The sequence below is a fragment of the Tetranychus urticae genome, chromosome 2, assembly GCF_039701765.1.
Source record: "Tetranychus urticae isolate SD_2017Ah chromosome 2, NJAU_TeUrti_SD_1.0, whole genome shotgun sequence".
Lineage (NCBI taxonomy): Eukaryota > Metazoa > Arthropoda > Arachnida > Trombidiformes > Tetranychidae > Tetranychus > Tetranychus urticae.
This window is the reverse complement of record NC_142959.1, coordinates 5,367,656-5,386,499: the sequence shown is the minus strand read 5'-3', so window position 1 is coordinate 5,386,499 and position 18,844 is coordinate 5,367,656. Positions and strand designations below refer to the sequence as shown.

Here is an 18,844-nt window from a genome sequence, read left to right as displayed (position 1 = left end):
TGATACAAGATCAACAGATTGATATCATTTCAATAAAAAGTTATATAACCTCCAAACTTAGAAACAACTCATTCATCAAGTGCTCGGTTAATAATTAAATCAATCTAATTAATGTTGATCAGAGCCAGAAAAATGTGAATCACATTTAATTGAATTTACAAATTGGTTTGGTAAAGACGTTCGAATGTGTTTTCTTGGGTTAATCAATTCTTATTAACCACGCGTGTTAATTGCAGCTGTTAAATGTGCTATTAAACACAAAATAATTTGATTAAATACCTCTCAATCACAAAACGTGAAGTGAATTGAGTGAATCTGTTTTTAAATTGTGTCAAACATTTATCAAATTAAACAGCTGCTTCACTTTTATAATCTCATTTGATTGGAAATTGACCACAACTGATTTATACACGAATACAATGGACAAATGGATTCAGCTTTCGATTGAATTGCAACGTTGATTTTGTTCTAATTGCTTGTTAATCTTAAGTTTTATCATTAGTTTGGATAAATTTAGCGCTGGTTAAGCCATCTATTGTTTGTTAAAGAAGATAGAAAATTGAGAGCAGAAATTGGGAATCGACTGCCATCTAGCGAATCTTATAACAGTATTTAACTGTAATTGTCCTGTAAATTTACTGTAATGCTACAATTGTAATTTTAATGTATTTTCTCAGTTCAATCATCTAATCATCATTAGAACTTTCATTTGTCCCTTTCTTAAAGATCATTCTTTATTCCAAATGGTTTCTTGGATATCATTGATGGATAAATTTCAATATTATCCTGTTTAGGAGCTTGCGGTAAGAATTTTTCTTATTAGGAGTGATTTTATATCCATTATCCATTTATTGGTTTGTTTTTACCGATTTGGTGTTTTTGTTGCATCTAAATTGATCTTATAACTATAGAAATATACTTTTAGAGGATTTATTGTTACAAATTGTTGACACAATTTCTTGTAATTAATTTTTTGTTACAACGTAATTGCATGTTCATCGATTACATATTACTCGCTGCTTATAACTGCAGTGTGAGTTATGGTGTCAAATTTGCTAAGAATAATATTAAGTCAACATTTCTGTTTTCATTGATTCTAATTGTAATTTTCATTGTATTTTACTTTTTAGTGTCCAAATTAAAGATGCAGGAAGATTGCTGTTGGCATCGAACTTAAAAATTGAAACACCTTGACCAATCCAACTTCAGATGGCGTAAGAGGGACAAGACTAGGAAAATTTTAAATGAAGGAACTGGAACAAAAATTCTGATACAACTGGTGTCAAAAATTAATCAAGCATTCTTAGCAATCAGTATTTTCATCAGAATTTCAATCTCCAAAGCTTATGGCAAGCTCGTGTTTTCACCTAGAAATTTACTTTCTGTAGATATGCCTTTAATATCCTTACTCAGACCACTAAACAATGTTTCCTGGACGTCATTTAGCAGTTCCATATCAAGTCAAGCGACGAGACAAAATGTATCACTTTTTTGTCAATTTTGTTGTACCAAATCAACATTCGATTACAATCGATCAAAATATCGTAAATGTTACCTTATTGCATTGCTAATAATAACTTGACGAGAAAGCAAATCTAGAGACATCTTATTAACAGTAAAGTTGAAATCAGTGAAAAGGTGGCAACTGTTAAATCGGATCAAGTGTAAAAATTAATTGTCCCAATATTGAAGAAACAAAGGAAAGAGTTAAATTAAATTGGGAAGAGAAAAATTTTCTTCTTAAATATTACCAAATTGAGATTTTGTTACTTGTTAATATTAATAGCATTGAGTTTCTCCTGTGATTTGTGTTACTATTTTACTTTCAAACCATCTTTATTTATAATCATTATTTTGTTTATTATGATTATTATGATGATTATTATTATTAGAGTTGAGGAAAGCAATTTACTCTAATAAGCTTGATTCAAACTGCTTTTTGCTTCAACAGCAATTTAACTGTTAATCAGCTTAAATATAATATTATCATCGTCATCATCATCAGTAATCTGACTGACTGTTGAAATACAAACAAAAAAGGATTACAAGTTTAGTTGCAAGGTTTTATTGACTAACTTCATTAGTGAATAGTAAAATTGTCTGTTTCAAAATAAATTGTCAAATCAAACTAATCACAAATCATGTTACATTAATGATTAATGTCAATTGTGAGGAGGAAGATGGCAAAGCAGAAGCAGCAAGTGATCAAAAAAGATGATTAAATGTAACAACAGTAATAACAAGAGCATAATTAGACACATTAATTGGGTTCAATCTTGCAATGTTAACATTCAATCTGATTGTGATTAATTTAATGTTTTTCATTCCAGTGTTTAATGCAATTAATTAACCTTTTCAATTAGCCAGTTAGCATGACTTTCCAACAGGCAAAAGGCAATAAGCAAATAACATTCACTACCAATAGACAATATTCAATGATATTGAATGGTTATTTAATTGTTCACTTTAATCAATGAAACAAGTTCAATGAATCAGTAAAAGGTAAACATTGAATTTGCACTTGATTTAGATTAAAAGTTGATTTCTTTAACTGTCTAACCCAACAGCAATCACCTAATCAGTTGACAATTAACAGTGTACAAAGTTGATCTTTCATTTGAATCAATATTTGACTTGAAGATGATTTGATTGTCAAGGCATCAAAGGAAAGCCAGGATCAAAGTGAAGATTAACTTTTCCATCAATTTGTCCATCAATTTATTTAATTGTCACAAAATCAATTTACTTTTCACCAATTAATTGCATTTTTACCAATGGAAAGATCCATTCAGTCTTTCAACCTTTTTTTGGTTGCATTTACATTTGAAATCAAAGCTGTTTCCAGATTGGAAAAGGTAAAAACTGTCTTCTCATTAATTATTAAACTTAATTGTTGCAACTTAAAGTAATTATCATCATTATAATGGTTAGAGTGAGGCAAAAAGGCTAAATGTAAAGGTAAAAAAGTGAACACGTTTGCTGATAAATTGGAAGCGTTTCAATCGCAGTGAAAAGCAACTGTTTAATATTCAACTCCATTGGTCATTTTAATGGTAAAGGATTTCATTTTAATCTCAATGACCAATTTGGGTTAAATTATTAATTCAAATTGATGGAGTGAAAGACAATAATAGAAAAGGTAAAAAATGAAAAGACAACAATTTACAATGGCAAGGCCTATTGTCAATCAGGTAAACAGGGTGACTTGGGATCAAAAAAACGCTTTGAATGTAATATTTGATAATAATTGATATCAACTAATAAGGTTTAATTTGAAAAAGGTTAGTAATGGTAATAATAATGATAAAACGATTAAGTTAAATGATTACAGCCTGGAGGATGCAATTGAATAAAGCAAATAATAGGAATGATAATAAGTGGAAAATGTTGAAGGGAACAAAAAAGGTTATCAGAAAGTGTATTATTGAAGGAGGAGATGAAAAGTATCGCTATTTAAATATATTATTACAATTTGTTATTAAAATGAAACGGATAATTGGGAGCATTGAGCATGATAAATCAGTATATTTACTTAGTAAATAATGAATTGTAATTAAATTGACATTTGGTAAAATGTTTATAATGTAAATGGTAAACGTAAGATTAACCTTTTCCCAATTCACTCCAAGTGTTGGGAGGTGAAGACTTTGAGACAACAAATCGCAGTCTTTTCACCATTTTAATCAATTTCAATCAATTTTAATCAAATTTCCAGATTCTTATTTACATGATTAGGAAGACAAATCATTTAAGATTGACTTGAAATTTGGTTGAACCTGAAAATGAACCCAATTATTGAAGGTAATTGTGCTTTAAATACACAAATGAAGTTGACTTTTCTTGATTTTACCCAAAATCATTTCAAGTAATTTCACCTTTTCCTCTTCAAAGGTCTTGTTGGTTAAAATTAAATCAAACCCAATATCAAAGGAAAGGAAAGAAGCAAAAAATGTCGAAGAAAATTCAACTTGAAAAAGGTTAACACAAAAAGCAAGTTAACTTGAAGATGAGGATGAAATGGTGAGGAAAAAAAAGGTTATCATTGTGTTTCTTGAGGGAGGATGAAGATGTGTTTTTTTCACTCAAAAACCAGCAAAGAGATGAAGTGATGGATAAAATTGTACAGATTTGTGTCTCTTGCTTTTGCTTCATCTTCAGCCTTTTTCCTCATCCTCATCCTTTTCTCATCCTTTGCTGTTGTTCACACATCAACAACCTTTTATCACTCTTTACCAGTAATAATAATAATAGCAATAGGGAATGTTAATGTATATATAATACAAGTTTATTGCTTCTGGTTACTTTCAGTGTTTAATAATAATAATAATAAATATATTATATTGAATGATACTTGAACAAGTTTTAATCTGAAGAGGATAAAAATCTTTGGGTTAAAGCTTTGACTTTTATCCCTTTTTTTTAATATATTAATATACAGTAAAATCATCATCCATTATCAATGAGGTAACACAGTGTGCACCCAACAAAGTGGTACAACATTTTAATGCCTTTATTATTGCCACCTTCACCTGATTATCATCATGATCAATCGTTCATGATTAATATTGGCAACTTGAACAGTCTTATTGACTTGAACCACTTGACATGACAAAAGGGTAAATTTTATTAAAAGACTTGTTTACAGCCTAAAACCACATTGATTTTTTAACATTGAAACCCAAATCTGTTTTAAATCCTCCAACATTAATTTTGTCAAATGTTCAACTCACGGGCTCGCTCAACTGAATTGTAATTATCTTGCCATGTTAATTGTTTCGCCCAGTTAATAATTTCATTTATTCATAGATATTTATAGCTTTGTTAATTGAACCGTTAATTTGATTTTTCAGTTGCTGCTTTTTATTTGACTGTAATTTTATACTTGGCTTCACATTGGACTTTTGTCATTTCAAACCAGAAACAAAAAAACAGATTGACTTCAAATTAGACTCTAAATTATACTCTAAATTAGGGTTTAAATTAGGGTCTGAATTAGACTCTCAATTAATCAAAGTTGATTGTGATTTAAAATGAAAGTAAACAGAGAAATGGTAAAATTTAATGAAATCAAGAGCGTTTCATTGAAGGGACTTTACAGTTGAATATAAATATCCTCTCAACCTTTGGGTTTACATTTGCAATTGTTTTATTGAATTGATTAAAAGATGATGAAGTGTGAATAAATTGGGATGAAATGCAAGCTAAATGGTAAACATCAATCATTGAAAGCGTAATTGTTCAATATAGTCAATTGTAAATGAAAATTGAGTCAGTTAACACTTGACAATCAGCCTTTGCGTCTCTCGCTTTTTTGTTGCTGTTATTTGCCATTATATTTGATTTAATTTATCCTTCAGTTGATGTAATAGTTTCATTGCAATTATTATAATCAATTTTGTAATAAACTTGCAGCTAAGAAGGTAAACGATGATGAAGGAAAGGGATGAGAGGGATTGAATGAAAGGACAACAATAAACAATCAGTTCTATCCATAATACAAGTAATAGCTTAAAGTAAATACAATAATACTTGAGCAAATAATAATGATGAAGGTAAAGTAAAATAGCAGCAGAATCAAGTTTACAATCGATAAGCTGGTTTTCAATGAAAATAATGTAACTATTAATATTTGATTTTTGTGTGTCTCCTCCTTCTCAATGTTTCCATTGGTTCAAACAATATTATGTTTATCTTCATCTTCACCTTCATCTTCTTTCTTTTTACCTCTTTGCTCCATCTTCTTCTCCTTCCTCTATTTCTCATCATCCTCTCAACACCTTTTCATCTCATCATTTTCCCTGTTTTTTTCATCCTCCAAGTAAGCAAAAACTCCTCCTTTTTCCTTGCAATCTCTCAACTAATAACAATCAATATTATCCAGTCAACCATCAACTCCTAAATCATCTTCATCCTCATCTTGAGCATTATCATCATCTTTCATCCTCTTCTCTTCAATGATGATGTTACCAGTTGACAAAGGAGCCTTAGAACCGTCAACAAGATAATCGATTATACAAAGTATATTTACATTTAACTGAATTTATTGTTACTATTAATATTAATGTGACCTGAAATCAGGTTAAATTAACTTGTTAACTCCACCTTTTACCGTATATAATAAAAACTAGTCTCCATTAAATCAACCTTTTATTATTATGTTTATTATTATTTGCTTCAATTATCTCATCATTTTAGTCATTATTTTTCATGGTATAAATTGCGATGACATTAAATCACTGAGTTGGCAAGACTAAACGAACAATTTTAATTACCGTATCGGCGCACATAATGTCACGGTGCCTCGGATCGAGCTCGCTCGTAATAAGTGAGAATTTGCGTCACTGAGCATGCGTTAACTCAGAAAAGGAAAAATTTGTAAAAATCGAAATTGATCGGTTAATAGAGAAATTTTGATTATTATTTTAAATTTTTCAATTCACTAATAGAAATGCATTCACAAGATCAAATTTTTTCCCTGCTAATCGGTCGAGAAAAAGCTCAAAGTGATCATTAATAATAGCCCATGAGCGTCTAAATGGGCAGCAGAAGTGCTGTTATTTGAGCGAGCCCATTTTGAAGCACCGTGACATTATGTGCGCCGATACGGTAATTATTGCCTTTTTTGCATTTTTAGGTTTTATTTCATTATCATTTTATTTCAATCAATTAATTGGTCATTTATGAAACAAAAAATCTTTATTTATGGTTCTAAACTTCAGTTAAGAAAATTGATCTAAAGAAGTGAAATTTCCAGCTTTGAAATAGTACAGAGTAATCGAAACACTTCGAAAGGAACGGTTTTGCATCAACTTATTTGGCAGCTGAATTTTGATCAGACTGCAATTTTGATTCATTACTAGAGTTAACTAGGGATGAGAGGGTTTGCTTTTCACTTTGGTTTCTTTTTTGGGTTTGAGAGTTGAATAGTAATCCAGATGAACTGTTTTTTATGGTCGATTTTTCTGTTGCTGTTTGAGCATTGCTTGTAGCACGGGGTGAAGATGATGCTGAAGAGGGTGAAGAAAGTGTCAATTTTGAAATAGTTTCAGTAGAAGTTGATAGGTTCAATGGTGATCCAGTGAGAGATAAAGATGATCCATTTGAGGGTCGTCGAGAAATTGAGTTTAAATACAAAAAAGGCGGAGGTTGGCCTGAATGAACAGAAAGGGGTAAAGCTGTGAAAGGAAAGAGGGGATTTATATAATGAGATGAATGAAGGCCGGAGGAAACACTGGCTATCGAACCAGTTGAAAGAGGCAACGATGTTGAAGAGTTTAAAAAGTAATTTGGATAGACGGATCCTGGGTGAGCTTTGAAATTGACAGGGAAAGAATGAGTTCCGTTCGTTAATGTATTAGAAATTGAGTTCACATTCGAAATGGACGAAGTTGATGGTGAGGGTAAAGTAGTTGCTCGTGATGACGATGTGCCTGCAGATGGATTTGATGATAAACCAGAAGAAGAAGATGGTAAAGATGATGCCGCAGTTGCGGCTAACCAAGACTCTAACGGGTAATGTGCACCTTGTGACCGACCACAAAGTTCACTCATCAACAGATTCTGCAAAAAATGTAAAAAGAGTAGAGAAAATTTTATTAGAAAAGTGTTGAGGGAAAAGAAAGATATCTGATTATATTACCTGAGGAATGGATGAATGAAGATTTGAAAGTGAATTGTGACTAACTGAATGATGTGGTATCCCGAGTGAGGAATGATTTAAACTTGCCGACGATGAATGATTGTTATTAACTGGTGAATCGGTTAATCCAGTTAATTGTGGTGAATTTAGATGATCATTTATGCCTTGAAAACCAGAAGATATTTCCAATTTTTCCTGACGTCGCCATTTCGCTCGCCTATTCTGAAACCAAACCTGCACAATTGGAACGACAAAAAAATAGAAGAATAACAACAAATTCAGAAAAATTTAGCTAACAGTATTATAATTTTTAAATTAAAACAAATTCAATTAAAGGTAACATAACATAAAATCAAAATAACAATTGAGTCAAAAAAGCGTCAACATCTAAAAGTTAGTTACGCAAACGGTTAGTTACCACTTGAAGCTCATTGGACAAGCCATGCTGGAGACAATTTTGGAGGTAAATTCAATTTTATACTTGATTAATTGTTTTTCATTATAATAATTGTCACTTATCATTTTATTTGTGATCCAATTTATTACTTTATACCTTCAAGTTATTAATAAATTGCTATAACAACAATTTAATATTGTTGCAGCTAATAAATTGAATAAACTGTTTTCCTTTTTTTTACTCTTCACTTTACCTTATTCAATTTGACTATATTTTTTTGTCAATCAACATTTTCATCCTTTCAACTTTATCATCAAATTCAATCAAAGTTTATTCAATCTCATTGTTATCATTGCTTTATCCACTTTACTCTCATTATTATTATAATTATCGATGATTTTGATTTGATCACCTGTTAAATAGCGAGTTTATTAAATCAAAAGTTGAACAATTGATGAAACAAAAAGTTATACCAATAAAATGTAGCTAACAAAATCACATCATTGATCAAAAACATAATAACATTTTGAGACAATTTTTCGTAAAATAAAATTCTGTACCAAAATATCAAAATATCAGATCAAATGAAATGTCTTAATGAACAGACAATCAAAATTCAAAGTCAATCCAATCCAAGAACATTACAATTCAATGCAAATTGTGTACAATTTTCACTTATGCTTACGCCTTTCAACGATGTTATACCTTTACTTACTCAAATTGAATTAGACAAATTAGTGATTTATTGATAGTAAGAATACAAATCTTTTGTTTAACTCTAATCCTGATCCACTTAAAGCGTTTAAAGCTACCACAAAATGTTGCTTGAAAATGGCATTGCAACTGATTCTGTTGGTTGAAATGTTTTCAGTTTCATTGCTCCAAACGAAAGCCTAATAGTATTTGAAGCTTATCACCGTTACAGACTTGACGACTATACCAAGTCAAGTTGCTACTGTAAGCTGACAATCGGTACAAATGTGAACAAAAACAAAGTAAAAACTGAATTACTGAAAAATTGGGTTAAAACTGTCAAAATAATGGATCCACTGACAAACAAAAAGCAGAGTTGGCAAAATTGAAGCTTTTAAACCTTAAACAGTGATAAAGGTTCACAACAGATTATCATTTAATCCCTGAAATGGTCTTTTTGTTGTAATACACTGCCGTGTGTCAAACCTAGAAACAACAAGATAATCCTAATCATCATAATGAACCAAGTAAATCAGTAATACACTGAGTCGACAATTAAGTAAACCTACTTAACTGTAAGATTCAAGTGGAAAGCACGCTTAGCAAACATTCAATATTCAATGTCGATCAAGTTGATAATGTTTAATCTATTGATGCCAATTGACTGTCAAACTGTATTTCATGCATCATGTCCAACCCAAGACGCAATTGTTCACAATAATACTTTGTAATTAAATGGACAAAAAAATGCTACTTTTCCCTGTTGCGACAATTAACTGAAATGGTCAAAATTGATTCACACTCTACAGATTAAAGATTCATTTTCAGTTCATTTAGCCTTTTGTTGAGCTTGGTTAAAATGATTCTCAATCACATTATAGAAGGAAAATTTTCAAGTTATTACAATTTACTAATCAATAATTTAACATTAACCTTTACACAATTAAATAGTAAACATTAATAACTTCATTAACTTGATAAACGTTGAGAAACTGGAACAGTTTTGTTTGGGTAATTAATTCAATTACAATTGTTTTAGCTGTGTTTGCTTTCAGGTAAAAAATAGAAATGTTGAACATGAACAAATGAACAAATGATTAATGATTAGCTATTTAATGGATTAAAGCAATAATTGAAACTCTTAATGATCAAGTTATTGAACAATTCAACTGAAACTGTAATTATCATGTTGAGAAGAAAAGGTTAAATGAAGTAAAATTGTTCAACATTTGAACATTTTGTTTGTAAAACTGGAAAATTAATAATGTTAATTTGAAGGGTTAATTATATGCTTGTTAAAACCTTTATTGTATTTGTGCCTCTATAAGGTGTAATTATAGATTAAAGTGGAAAGGTGATAATCACCATGATTAATGGTTACATGTTTACCTGAACTCTCACTTCGGGTAGATTCACTTTGGATGCCAACTCTTCCCTTACATATACATCGGGATAATGTGACCTTTCAAAGGCCCGTTCAAGTTGGTGAAGTTGATAGGTGGTGAAAGTGGTTCGATTGCGTCGGTGTTTCTTCTTGTGCGGTCCTGGTGAACATGATGATGGTGAAAAGGGTGATGATAAATGGTGAGAAGATGATGGATGATGATGAAGGGATGCATTATCTTCACCGGCACTATTTGATCCAACATCATCTGAATCATCTTCAGAGTCATCATTGACATTCTGATCATGTTCAGTAGTTTCATCTTGTTCATTGATAACTCTGTCATCATTGAAACCGGTGCATTGTTTCATTGGATAATTTGGTGATGAACAGGGTGACGATGGATAGGTATCATGATAGCTCAATGGGTTGTAAATTATTGAAATGTTTTTCTTTGAAATTTCATCTGATGGTTGATCATTCATAGTCATGTGTTCAATCAAGCAACACGTAAGTCAGCAAAATGGTTTTGCGTTGACAAAAATAAAGCCAAAGATCGATCAAAGGTTAACCGGAATCGACACCATCATAAGGTTATAAGCAGGTTGGTTAAGGGTGAGAGATGAAAAAAGATGGTTAAACAAATGAAGGTTAAAATTATGAAGATGAAGAGGGAAATTGAAAAATTATAAAATGAATGTGAAATAGTTTTACAGTAAAAGGTCTTGTTCAAGGTTTAATCAATGGGGAAAGAGTGACTTTGCTGGGTTGAAGGATGGACTTCAGCCTTGACAGTTGCATTCATTGAAAATTATGAAAATTGTTAAAATGATGAAAAATATGAGGATGATGAAGATGATGAAGACGATGAAGAGTAAAAAGATGATTGTCAATGTAAAGAGTAAAAATTTTTGTAAATTTTTGTAAAAAATTTACGCTTCTATGTAAGCTTAATGGATTGATAAAGACAGGCCGAGTGTTTATTAATGGTTGACCGGAATCAACACATCATTAGGTTGAAGTTAAGTAGTTGGTAATGGGTAGTGAAAGAGATGGCAAAATGAAAGGAAAATTGATAAACAGATGAAGATTAAGATGGTAAGGATGGCGATCATGGTGAAAGATGAAGGTGAAGGTGGAAGGCGACAACAACAAAAGATGAGTTAATAAAGGTGATGATGAAAAGTGATAAAGGCAAAAAGGGTTTGAAAGAGCTTATGAATGGTAGCGAGAAAAAAAATGTAGACAAAAGTAGCAAGATTTTGAGTTTTTTTTCTCCTTCTTCTTCTTCCATATCTTCCTCATCATTCTCACTCCAATGGCGACTGTGAAATATATGGCCGCAGGGTGATATAATCTACTCTCTATTTTTTCATCAAGATGAAGTTCATTGAGGAAAAAAGGAGAGAGAGAGAGAGAAGTAAATGAAGAGCAAAAAAGAAAGGAGAGAGAAAAAAAAGTTTACAAGATTCCCTGTGGTTTTCAAATTGAATAGACACTTTACTTTGAGTTAAATAGGGCGACAGCAACAAGTAACGAGTAACGCAAAACTGCACTTTTAATCCGATAATTTGAGAGTCCAGTGGGTGAATTAAATGATTACAGATTTGTAGCTAATTATCTGTCCCTTCAAACAACCGTAGCTTGAAGCAAGGGATCAAGTCGCCCTTAAGCTTAAACAACAGTCAAAGGTTTCCTTGCAAGAGTCCCGCTCAGTGACAACCAGTGGAGACAGTAAGGTTAATTATTGTGTGTATTACACAGACAAAAGCCAGACGCAACAAGAAACGCTCAAGATAATCATTTCCTTGAACGTTCAACGTTCAATTTGTCTGTGCAAAGCAAGAAAAAAAATGCTCAAAAGTCTGCTTCTCTTGAAGAGCCTGCAAACTCAACATTTTGTCATCTGAACTGTTGCTATTATTAGATGACAATAATGGTTAAACATTTTACAAAATGTTGTATCACAAGGTTTCAATCATTAAATACATTTTTTTGTGCCTATGAAAAGCCTAGTTAGGTGGTCACATTGATCACCATTAGCATTGATCAACACTCACCGTGTGTTTATTTTACAACCAATAACAATGTTATCATATTTTGATTGTTGTCCACAAACTTAATAATGCTAATAATGTTGATAAAAGTAATCGTTTAATAATACAATTGGAAACATTGGGCCTGCAAACAGTTACAATTATTGGTGTTTATATTACTTTAAATTGTTACATTGAATAACTTTTCTTCCTTTTCTTCTTCTTCTTCATCTTCTTCTTCTTCCCTTCAACTTTATATTCACATATGAATATATTTTGTACTTTTGTCCAATTGTTACTTTATATCGACTGTGTAATTGCACATATCGACTGGATGTGTGTCAGTTTACATATCCAACAAAAGGGTATTATCATTGGTCTACAAAGAGTCCAATTGCTTTTGGTTAAATTGAATGTAAACGCTTTTCATTTTAACTCTGTTTTCACATTTATCTTCATCATCTTCATCTCATCTTCTTGTCATCCATTTCTTAAATTACCTTTATTTTCAGATCTTTTCCTTCTTCTTCTTCTTCCTTACCTTTCTATAGTTATTTTTACAACATCCATTGTATCACTTTGTATCTGTAAGTAAGTACAAACTGTTAACTTGAGTTGTGGTTTGCACAGTTTTTAATCGCACTCCATCACTCCATGGACTCACAGGAAATAATCTCAACATTGAATAGTTTGATATCGTTTTTTTTGTTCAATCAAATAATGTAATAATAAATGTAAAGTAGACCTTGCATTTTGAGATTAAAGCTGAGATTAAATTGTATTAATATTAATATCAAGATTATGAGACTTGAAAGATTTCAATTAGAAAACGATTTTGTACAGATTTTAAATCGAGAATATTTTCATCACTAGAAAAGTTTCAATATGTATGAGTTTCAACCTTTTGTTCAAATTCACAGACCAGTTCAAAACGATAGCGACTCTGAAAATTGACCTTTGAATGATTAGAGGTCAAGTATCTTCAATTTTCCCATCAAAAAAATATTGATTCTGAATATTCTGAATGATTGCAATATCAAGGAAAAGGAAAAATAGCAAATGACGAAAAACTCGGAGTTTCGTTGGAGTTTCGTTCAAAGAAAACACTCGAATGACAGTGAAGACTGAAAGCCATCTGTCCAATCTGTTAAGTGTTTCCGTTCAAGTTGGACAAAATGCCGATAAAAGGCGACACTTTTGATGTCGGTATTTTGATGAAAGTTATATCATCTTACCAATCATGCAAAACGATGGATCGGTAAAAGCAACTTTTGTTTACTTGAACTGTTACCTTCCTAACCTAACTTTTATTTTGGTTTCATCTTGTAAATCAGAAGGAAGTGATTCAGAGAGTTTCCTTATTGTAATTGAATTTCAATGTACAAGAGTCATTTCACTCTTCATTTATCATTATAATCTCCTTGGTCCACATCAATCAACTGTGAGAGCGATCAAAATGAGCGAGTAAAAGATGATCAAGATAAAGGTTTACACTTGGTTAACCAGTGAGCAAACAGTGATTAAATAGCTATACATTACAATGGTTGAGCGTAAAGCCGATGCTCTTTTGGTAAACTTGAAAAACTTGAAATTCGAATGAAAAAAAACACAATTTTCTCCATTTTTCCTATCAATTGTAATCCATTGCAACAATAAAGCAGTTTAAATGGTCTATTCATGTTTCACTTTTGCCTTTACAATTGAACCTATTAGGAAGACGATTAAACACTCATTTAGATATTCACTTTCATCAAATTGCTATCTGATCATCTTGTGCACTATTTGATTTTGATATTAAATTGATATTATTATTGTAATATTATGTACAATTTTGAAGAGCAAGGAAAGTTCAACAAAAGTAAATAATGACAAAAGAGCGACTCTTTTTTCTTCATGAAAAAAAAGGTTGAAATAAGTTGACGGATATTGTAATGTAATCCTTTTTTTATATTGACTCAAGTACAACTGAACTTGATAAACAGAGAGTAAAGATTGACTATTGGTTTGAATAATATCAATTGAATAATAATGAAACTGTAAAAGGTATTAAATGTTTTAATTCAATTGCAAGTGAAACAAAGTAAAAGGCATGACAAAGTCTCTAAACATTTGTAACAATATGATGATATTATATCCATTATTGAACAATTGAAAACATAAATTGAACTTGGGAATTGAAATGTTATTAAAAAATTCAATGAACACAAAAAAATAATCAATGTAATGATGAAGAAAATGGTTGAAAAGGTTCATTGATTGAATATCATTTTGATGTGTGTTTAATAAACCATGAGAGTTGATATGAAAGTTGGACCGTTAAGTCAATCACAAGTCTTAATAAGACCCCAAGTGAATAGGTTAAGTTAAACCTAGAAGGTTGAGCTTAAGCCGACTAGAAGAGGTAACAAGAAGAGGGTTCAATACGGTAAAAGTTATTACAACAAAGTAGATTAACATTCAATTGTAAGTATCACAGTTTGTCTCTGGCTAATCATCTGGTAATATAATCTGCCATTTGTGAAGACAAGGTAAGCAAAAAGCTAGTTGATGATGATAATGATTGTAATAAGGTTGACAATAAGACTGATAATAAGACTGATAATAATAATGATAATATTGGAAAAGGTCTGGGAGTTGAACAAAGAGGATTGACAGGCTTGTTTTTTTGTTACCTCGACCTTTTTTTTACTACTTTTGCTGTTTGTTTAACATTCATTGTCTTGTAATGGTCAAATGTACAGAAATGTATCCTATTATTATTAAGGTGTAATCTGAGATGATCTGAAAGAATGTAAAATTGTAGCCAAAATGTTGTGATAAGAGTATCAAAGATGAGAAACCTTTTCTTCTCACCATTTGCCTCTTTTCAATCAAATTTAAAATTCAATTTCAATTGATGACAAAAGCAACGTGAAAACGTCGAGTGGCCTACAGTGGTCCAACCAGTTATAGCTTGGCGATTTGGTAAACAGTTTGACCAAAACTTTCTTTCAGTTTCTTCCTTCTTCACGATTCCATTACAATTCAACTGGCATTATCATTAAGATTATCTGTCAATGGTTACAAGATTAACCTTCAACCTTATTTTTAAAACAAATTTTAAACACTATTCCTTTTTTTAGAACCATAAGGAACTAGAAAAAGAAAGCTCAACTTAACCCTTTTCCTTAACCTTTTGTACTTTCAATGTAACATTATTAACTGTTAATGGTTTTAAGAGTTAATTACAAGTTGATAATAACTTTATTTTACTGGTTTAAACATTTTGTTGTTAGCAAACCGTTTGTTTGTTTGTTTGGTTACCTTTACATAGATCATTAAAAAACAAAGGCTTTTTCCAGTGAAAAATGTTTTCTGTGTAAACTGAATATACAATTAACATTATCAAGTCAACCAGGCTTGACAATCATCTAATTATCCAACTCCAAGGTAACATTAAATGATTAACAATCGGGCAAGTTACTGTTAATTTATCGAGAAGTTAATATTAATCTTATATTGAAAAAGTGTATCAAGCTATTATCGTTTAATCGTTAATCAGTCAACCATTTTATATATATTTTCATATTTAACTTGCTCTTTCCATTTACCTTTGTCACTGTTTAAACAAATGAGACAGTTAAATTAAAAAATAATACTCGTAATGGGAAAATTATCATCATTAGTATCATTATTATTGAACGTGATTAAAGGCATTCTCATTATGGACAGTTGATATTAAAAGTAACTGAAAAGGTAAACTTGATTTTACCTTTTTTTCTGGTTTCTTTTGGTTTTTTGCTGTTGTTGCGGTTCAAAGTGATTTAATCGGCAAGTGATAAACTACAATTAATATTAACTGACAATCGTTTAACAAGATGCTTTCACTTGCTGTGTTGGGTTTATGTTGGTTGGGTTAATCAGTATTCATTTGAAGTAGCCTTTTGGCATTCAGGTGAATAAACGATTAAACTTTTTGGGCTTCTTTGGCCTGTGTTGGGTCAAAATGAAATGGAGAGTGAAGATGAAATGGTTAACAAATGAATGGGAAAAGAGTAAAAAATGAAATTAACTCAAATCTCGTTTAGTATATTTGATTATTATTAGCATCATTATCTTTCCCTGTCAACCTGAAAATGGTGATTTGCTCTTTTAATTATTTAAATGTCGTCTCATAACAATTAATATGTAATCTGTCCTGATTGAATAAAGGTGACAAAGTAAATATTGAGTTTAAACGATCATTTGTTCAGATATTCATTGGGATTCAACATCAACTTAACTTCGTTCTGGTAGAGGATTGAGTTGGGACAACGAATAAAATAAGCTTGGAATAACTTTACAGGGAATTTCATCTGAGATTAATATCGATAACATGCTTTATCTCAATAAAGATGAGAAATTGGTTCAATAAATTCAACGAAAAGATCGAAAACTCAGATAATTTTCTCAACGATTCAAAGTAAATCCAAAAAATGATTTCCATTTTTTAGTGTTAATGAAAATATTGTGTTGATGAACAATCCAGAAAAATAAAAGCTCAGAGTTTGTGAGAGGATTTTGAAGAGTTTTAGGAAGTTTCAAGGAAAATGCTTCAACTGTAAAAGTTTTTAATGTTAAATTGCAACTGTCTTTGGACAATTAGAAGCATTAAACAGTTTGATTCAATTGAATGCAGACTCAACTTTTCATCATTTCTGAATGACTGTTGAACAGATTGAAATGGTTCAGAGGCAACATGCAATGTTGATGAAAAGGATGTTGATGTTTACATTGACTCCTTTCACTGCTTACCTTTACACTTTTTGACCAGCTTTTTGCACCTTTTGTAATCAGTTTCCTTGATTGTTTGAAGGCCAAGAATGGCATCAATGCTGTGTCTTTTACTGGTCAGTAAATCTGTAAACAATGAAACAAAAAAAGTTAATTTTCTGTCTTTGCATTCATTTGCTCATCTATTGTCATGTTTTCAATCATTTAACCAGTTTTGTCTTTTAAATCTCAATCATTTTCAATTGAATCATTGAATCAAATTTAAATGAAAACAAAATGGGCAAATGTTTACCGATCAAAAGATTTGATTTTACTTGGTAAAAGTGTTTCTTAAAGTGTTGATAAAATGTCAAAAATAATGTAAAACTGTCAATGTTAATCTTACCATTTTCAATGTGACCAAATTTTGCAGCATTCAATTGTATACCTTTTTGATCCATGTTGATCAAGTTAAATGTTGTTGATTGTTAATTGAAAAACACTTTGCAATCAACAATTTGCAAGGAAAAGTGTCAAAAATATAAAGTCAAATGTTATTTGATTATTAACGGGATTTGAAGCGCTCTTCAACAGCTTTGTTTTAAAGTCAAACAGCTTTGCAACAACTTAACAGCTTTAAATTGAATCAATGTCAATCTCAATTGATTGAATTACCAATAAATTAATAAACACAATATGTTAAGATAATGTTAATAACAAGTGATGGGTTAACTTTGCTAACGAGTGTATAAAAAGGGATTCAATGTTGAACTTAATGAAAGGTGAAAAAAGCAGTGTTGTTGTTGGTTTTTTAGTGGAGCAGCAAATAATGATCATTAATTTAATAAACAATCATCAGTTGATTGTTCATTGGTTAGTTGATGGTCAAAAGGTTAGGGTGGGAGTTGCAGGGAAGATGAAATGACTGATGGAGGATGAAAAAGGTGGATAAAGTTGATTAGAGGATGATATTGATTTGTTGAGTTTTCAAGACTTTTGTTTATTCTTGATCAGACTTTATCGATTATCATGTTTAACTAACAATATTTTCACATTAGCCTTTTAATCCAGTAAAGGGTTGAGCACAGTAGATTCACAAATGATGAACAATTATAATATTGATGATAATGATGATCACTTACAGCTTTTGTTTCATCTATTAGTTTGTTATTGTTTGTCAATGTTTAACATTACAGTTGTCTTGTGATGATGGACACTAGAGGCCGCGCAAACATTTTCATTAACATACACATTTGATTGGCTGGTAGTGTTGGGCAAACTCAATGTTGCCTTTCAATGTTTGTTTTTGTCTTTTCTCATCTTAATCGTTTTCATTTTGCATTTATTTAATTAAAGTTGGTTATTTTTTAATTGCTAATTTAACTAATTATCGGAGATACAATCAATTGAGATTTAAAGTGGCCAGATTTGTAATGTAACCATGAAATGAGAAAATTCATGTCAAAATGAAAGATCTTTTCTATGATTTTGCATTTCTTGAGTAAGGTAAAAATGAATTAAATTTAACCATTACTTCTCATTCATACAGTCACCCTTCTGAAACTGCACTTCTCGGGAAATAGCTTATTTACACTATTGGTCGGGCAACATATTTCACGATTTTCAATCTTCCTTAATAGACCAAATTTAACCTAAAATGTTGCTTTAAGCTGATTTCGCGAGTTTTTGGATTGATATTTCACGAAAGAAAATTGAATTAAGTCAATTGGTAATTAAAAAAATTGAATCAAAAATCGACGAAATGCGAAAGTAGATCTAACTCCTCCTTAATAGGGACCATTGAAAAAAATAAGTGCAGTTTCAGAATGGTGCAGTTTCGGAAGGGTGACTGTATTTCTCATCATCCTCTCAACACCTTTAGCCTCATCCATTTACCTGTTTTTCCTCCATAAACTCCTTTTTTCCTTAAAATCTCTCAACTAATAACAATCAATATTATCCAG

At 30.9% G+C, this 18,844-nt stretch overlaps 1 protein-coding gene and 2 long non-coding RNA genes across 3 annotated transcripts; 1 reads left to right on the top strand and 2 right to left on the bottom strand.

Moving 5' to 3' along the window:
- Positions 1 to 605: 605 nt before the first annotated feature.
- LOC149093743 (uncharacterized) lies at positions 606 to 1,755 on the top strand. The gene is made up of 2 exons (XR_016198820.1): positions 606 to 803; positions 1,131 to 1,755. It is a non-coding gene; the product is annotated as an uncharacterized LOC149093743 (long non-coding RNA).
- A 4,922-nt stretch (positions 1,756 to 6,677) lies between these two features.
- Positions 6,678 to 18,192, bottom strand: LOC107366538 (uncharacterized). The gene is made up of 5 exons (XM_015934163.3): positions 17,287 to 18,192; positions 16,923 to 17,027; positions 10,119 to 10,579; positions 7,640 to 7,873; positions 6,678 to 7,560 (listed from the first exon to the last, which is right to left on the bottom strand). Exons 1-5 carry the CDS (start codon positions 17,339 to 17,341, stop codon positions 6,811 to 6,813), a joined length of 1,605 nt encoding a protein of 534 aa, XP_015789649.1. The 5' UTR covers positions 17,342 to 18,192; the 3' UTR covers positions 6,678 to 6,810.
- Positions 14,191 to 16,901, bottom strand: LOC149093742 (uncharacterized). Its single transcript, XR_016198819.1, has 2 exons — positions 15,901 to 16,901; positions 14,191 to 15,747 (listed from the first exon to the last, which is right to left on the bottom strand). It is a non-coding gene; the product is annotated as an uncharacterized LOC149093742 (long non-coding RNA).
- Positions 18,193 to 18,844: the final 652 nt, after the last annotated feature.